This window comes from Penicillium angulare (assembly GCF_028827245.1).
Source record: "Penicillium angulare strain IBT 27051 chromosome Unknown utg000007l_segment0_segment0, whole genome shotgun sequence".
Lineage (NCBI taxonomy): Eukaryota > Fungi > Ascomycota > Eurotiomycetes > Eurotiales > Aspergillaceae > Penicillium > Penicillium angulare.
The window spans coordinates 3,562,813-3,568,091 of record NW_026623166.1 but is presented as its reverse complement, the minus strand read 5'-3'; the positions used below and the strand labels follow the sequence as shown (position 1 = coordinate 3,568,091).

Genomic DNA, 5,279 nt, shown 5'->3' with positions numbered 1-5,279 from the left:
ATTTTCTCAAGGCAGCTTTGAAATCGGGCTGCTAATTACGTTTGGCGGTTCCAGCAAAAAGCACCGCAAGTAGCGGGTGCACTTTGCATACATGTACACTACTCTACGAAAGACACAAAAGTGCGTCACGCCAAAAGTTGAGAATTGGAGACAGTTATTCACTAAGTTGATATGCCATGGGCTTTTTGATAGTAATTCCATAGTCAGAGTATATTGACAACCACCAAGAACTCAGAGCTCTCTGCAGCCTCTCCGCTGCCAATCTTGGTCACATAATATCAGCCCTTAAGTAGAATATGTGGACACGTGGGACTCTGCACAAGTCCAGTCATGGATGTATGGACGGAATACCCTTGATAGCAATCATGTAGGCGTTCTTTCACTGAATGTGCAGTAAAGACAGAACCTGTCAAGCTGCGTACCTATTTGGCTCCCACGATAGGCCGCCAGAACATGGTCATAGTCAATCGGAGGTAATACGAAATCCGCACACAATTTCGACGGGAATCTTCAAAGTAGACCAATGGCCTACCCACAGTCCTCTACAATAGCACTTTCGCACGCGCAGCATAATGCTGAGGACCCTCATTCTGACTCACTTCCCTGAGGTCACCGTACCACTGCTGTGAACCATGGGCGAGCCAGCTCGTTGCCCTTCGATTGCAACTGCGCCAATTTTGTGATTCGACCAGCACATTCTGTGAGTCAGAAATACTACACACCCAGATCGAAATGAACGGTCGTGGTGGTGTCTGCCGCGACATGATTGGCGATCCATTCGCCAGCATCGTCCAGCTCATGGTTCAAGACCGGTGAAGACATTGCATCGACCGCCAGAACCGTCTCCGGTGAGAAGTTTGCACTGCTGGTATCTGCGAGAAAGCGTAGCTGAAATCCATAAAAGCAGGCTCCTCCCCCGATCCATTTGTCTTTCTTCACACATCGCGGCCGCGGTGTGTCGCCTCTGACCTTCGGGCCTAAGGTTTCCGTGACGACGGCTGTTGCTGATCCAAGCCCAGTGACATAAGAATAGTGCTTCGCAGGGGGGCGCTGCGTTACCAAGTGAACTCCGCAGGGGGACACTGTGATGACAATTGAGACCCGCAGGAGACCGCTGCGTCAAATAAGTTCTCCGCAAGGAAAAATGCGTTACCAAGAGGATCCGCAGGGACATCTGCGACACCAAGAGCCTCCGCAGGAGACAGCTGCGAAATCAAGGCCCCCTAGCAATGTGCAAGCACCTCTGCGTGGTGCTAGGGACCAGTATTCATCTCCCCTGGGGACTGCAACTCCCATGGGGACTGAAGAAGCCAAGACTTGCACAGTAGATAGACTAAAGCATGAGTCATAGCAGCCCACTGGGAAATGCAATCATCACATTATCAGTTCAGTCGCTTCAAAGCTCTCTCGTAGGCTATACCTAGTGTCTTATTTAGTAAAATCGCTTTACGCAATAGGTTCCTCGACATGCCCACTGATGAGCCAATTCAAAGCGGTCGTCTCGAACTGCACGAGACATATGTTAAAAGTAGGCAGTTTGTCTGAATGATTCCCTCATTCGCGAACCCAATGCCAGGACCCCGTCCAGGCAGGATTTCCGTGACGCTGACCAATAAGGTGACCTGAGCCGTCAAAGATCGTCCGGCCTTGAAAAGTGGGAAATGGTGCTGAGAGCGACTTTGAGGTGATGCGATTCTTGATGGGAGTGATTCTTGATGGGAGTGATTCTTGATGGGAGTGATTCTTGATGGGAGTGATTCTTGATGGGAGTGATTCTTGAGGGCAGTGATTCTTGAGGGGAGTGATTCTTGATGGGTGCGTGTTGACGGGTGCGTGCTGACGTTGACTCGTCGGGCTACAAACATGCGGTGAAGCGGTGAACGGCAGGCATTACTCAGACTCAGTGGCTGATCTGCCCTCGACCCACTTCGCGCGTCCACTCACCATTCTGGGCCGCCTCAGGTATACGTCCTCGCCCAGAATTCTCGTAGATCGAAGTTTCCTCCTTTGCGAATCCATCATACCAAGTACCTTTACGGAGTCTACATCTCCCCATATTTCGAGACCGAGAATCCCTTACGACGGCTCATTCGCGTCCGTCTGCCGACCGTGCTCGCACGGGAAATGCGGATTGACCCTCTAGGCAGCAACTCAGCCTCCGTAGATCTAGGGCGCTGCATATTCCAACGGGTCTACGCGGGCAGGGCACACTCCCAACCTGCCTCAGCCCCGATTTACTCTCTCTCTGCCTTTCTAGGTATCTTTCATGCAATCTAAGGGTGCAATACGGTCGGGGAATGTCTGTAACATTTGGCTTGCTCTAAATCTAAAGCCTCTGACATCGCCGAAATATGGAGAAGAATTTGCATTATCCGCTGTGTCGTGCCACGTTGGACATCATCTTCCACAGTTGCATTCTAATCAAACAACTTGAGTCCAAACAACCTAAGTCCGTACTACACATTGTTGAATCCACATTTCATGACAATTCCCTGCAGGTGGCCTTTCTATTGGATCTAGTACCGATTCACAAGGCGCTCCGCATTTCTGACTGCATTAATCGCAGTTTTCTTTCCAACACACGAACAATGTCCGCGTGTCCTGATTGTGCAGCAGCCTGGATGGGTGATAGACCACAGAACTTCACATCGACAATGATGCTTTCGATCTTGATCAACCGCTCTACAACTGCTAAATGTGCCTCCCTCGCAGCATAGAACAGTGGTGGGCACATGGGCGTATTGACCTCCACGTCAGCCCGGCCTAGAAGCAGATCAACCATCTGCAAATCTCCGTGGTATGCGGCTTGACAAAGTGGCGTCCAGCCCATGTCATCATACACGTTCGGATTCAGTCTTGGTTCCGCGAGGGGCAGACTGACACTTGCCACGTCTTTTTGGTCTATAACGCGATGTACCGCGCTGGGTCAATTTACTCCGTCGTCGTTGACATCAATGCGCTTCTCCAACAAGAATCGCAGTCGTATTCCACTATTGTTCGTCAGCGATAGAGGAGTTGATCCGTTGTTGTCTCTCGCATTGAGATCAATATTCGGACCTCGAGCAATTGTTTGACAATACACTCGCGACCCATTTCGGCAGCAACGCGTAAAGCTGTACACCCTAGATGGGTTTTCAGGTCATGATCTTGCCCTGAAACACCTAACAGAAGCCGAAAGATCGCATCGCGCCCATAGTAAGCGGCTATGTGAAGGGCCGTTTCTCCAGCTGCATTCGCTGCGTTGACCTCCAATCCCGCTTACTGTAGCAACAGGGCGACGGCTTTTTTATCATCTTTTCTGATGGCGATCTGCAAAGCGGTTTCTCCATAGACATCGGACCCATTCGGGTCTGCGCCGTATGACAGCAAACACTGCGCGATGTCTAGTCGGCCTAAGTGAAGTGCCAAGGATAGAGGTTTGGACAATGCAGAATCATCTACCAAATATAAACCTCTGGCGCTCCCTGCGATACGTAGCATCACGTTGACGATTGGAAGATGATTTTTGTAGATGGCCAGGATTAGTGGTGATATTCCTTTGCAATCCGATCGCTTCATGTCTCCCCCTCGTCGCAGAAGTTCCGTGACCACAGTCTCATTGCCGAAGTAGACTGCGTACCAGAGAGCCGAACGACCTATATGATCATGAATGGCCAAGTCCGAACAATGCCACTTCAATAAACATAATCCAATTGAGATCCGGTTTCTGGAGAGCGCGTATATCAACGGTGCTTGACCGTTGTCGTCTTTCCAATTGTAATCAATCTTGGAGGTGCTGTGAAGGATCTGCAATATCTCCAGATTTTTGGTGCGAATGGCGTGGAACACGGGTGTTCGGCGTCTGCCATCGTGGGTATTGACGTTCACGCCGGGGTAACTCAAAATTTGTCTCACAACATGTGGACTATTATGAGAGCCTGCCCGGGTCAATGCATAGCTGCTTTCGTGCTGCACAATGGTCTTGTATGCCAGCGGCTGGAATAAAGTATTAAGAAAACGATTTGTGGAAGCCAGCGCAACGGCATTATGTGATTGATGTATTTCCTCACCGATGGCAATAAGCAGCTCAGGAGGAAGATCATAAAGTGTCATTTTGTCTAGTCCTTTGCAGCTAAAGCAATGCTGGCTGGACAATCGTTGTCGCTCGAATGACCAGTAATTTAGCGCGAATTAAAATGCAGACATAGTGAAGGGCATTGATTGTTGGACCGGTCGACCTTTTATGCTGAAATCTGGTGGTTACAGGCCAGTAGGCGTAATTTGCGGTCACCCTCCCAGAGCACCCATTCAGGATCCCAGGAGCGAACTCGGTACTTCCAGGATCCAAGTGGGTATTTTTGGGAAGGAAATTTGTATTCACATCCGGGCTTCTGGCCAAGGAATGCTTCGTTCTGGGTCGAATGCGTTGAGACGACGATGTGTTATCCATATTCGGTATGTATATTTTTCATCGCTTTACAACAATCTGGAAGTTTTGGGAATGAAGCGCTCGGCAGTCCACGCTGGAGAATTGAGCACGAGCTGGGCAATGCGAGATCAAGACGAAGCTGGGTGTATCGAGGAGAATTTTTTCTTCCGCGAGGTTGGGAAGCGGAGCATGTATGTTTGGGGACGTCGAATTGATACCACTTGCTGAAGCTATGTTGCCCTTTTCACGGTGCCCTGTTGATAGTTTATTACCGCTGAGATTGACTGAGTAGTAGAAAAGCAATGAAAAACTTCTGAACCCACATTGAAATTGTAGGCAGAACCCATCATGATACTGCCATCATTTTTTCCATAGGAGAAACAAAGTCTGGAAACTTCATTGTTCACGAAGACTACTGGAAGGAGGTTAACCAGGATCAGGCTCATTTCTAACATGCTTGTGTCATTATATAAGTGCATCAAAAAATTGTTGCTACACGTCACTGCAAAATTCTCGTCGCAAGAAATTCTTTTTCACTGTTAGTCTTACTATTGATATACGCTGATGATCATAGCGTTAGTTGTAAGGATCGAAGTAGCAAGTTGGCTACTGTACAACGCCCCCAGAAAGAATCCTCAAAAACGCAACACGATTCTCATTTTGAGAGCTTTTGTGCCGCCTCAGCTGAAATATCAAAGCAAGGTAAAGTGGCGTGTACATGTACTTGAGACAGCCCAAAATGCAACAAAAAAGAGAACGAAAACTTCAGTCGAGCCTTACATAGCTTACCTACATTTCTGATTTCCTTTTTCTTTTTCTTTGTTCTTTCTTCCAAAATGAGCTGACTCTTCTTGAAGCTGAGGTGGAACAC

General features: G+C 48.6%; 4 protein-coding genes across 4 annotated transcripts; 1 reads left to right on the top strand and 3 right to left on the bottom strand.

Moving 5' to 3' along the window:
* Positions 1–609: 609 nt before the first annotated feature.
* Positions 610–822, bottom strand: N7478_010589 (uncharacterized protein; the record flags this gene model as incomplete). The annotated part of the gene is made up of 2 exons (XM_056926803.1): positions 610–698; positions 723–822. The coding sequence occupies 2 exons, from the start codon at positions 820–822 to the stop codon at positions 610–612; spliced, it is 189 nt and encodes a 62-aa protein (XP_056776173.1).
* Positions 823–1,144: 322 nt separating this feature from the next.
* On the top strand, positions 1,145–1,351 carry N7478_010588 (uncharacterized protein; the record flags this gene model as incomplete). The annotated part of the gene is made up of 1 exon (XM_056926802.1): positions 1,145–1,351. One exon carries the CDS (start codon positions 1,145–1,147, stop codon positions 1,349–1,351), a length of 207 nt encoding a protein of 68 aa, XP_056776172.1.
* Positions 1,352–2,527: 1,176 nt separating this feature from the next.
* N7478_010587 (ankyrin repeat domain-containing protein) lies at positions 2,528–2,830 on the bottom strand (the record flags this gene model as incomplete). The annotated part of the gene is made up of 1 exon (XM_056926801.1): positions 2,528–2,830. The coding sequence occupies one exon, from the start codon at positions 2,828–2,830 to the stop codon at positions 2,528–2,530; it is 303 nt and encodes a 100-aa protein (XP_056776171.1).
* A 428-nt stretch (positions 2,831–3,258) lies between these two features.
* N7478_010586 (ankyrin repeat domain-containing protein) lies at positions 3,259–4,092 on the bottom strand (the record flags this gene model as incomplete). Its single annotated transcript, XM_056926800.1, has 1 exon — positions 3,259–4,092. The coding sequence occupies one exon, from the start codon at positions 4,090–4,092 to the stop codon at positions 3,259–3,261; it is 834 nt and encodes a 277-aa protein (XP_056776170.1).
* Between the last annotated feature and the right edge of the window lie 1,187 nt (positions 4,093–5,279).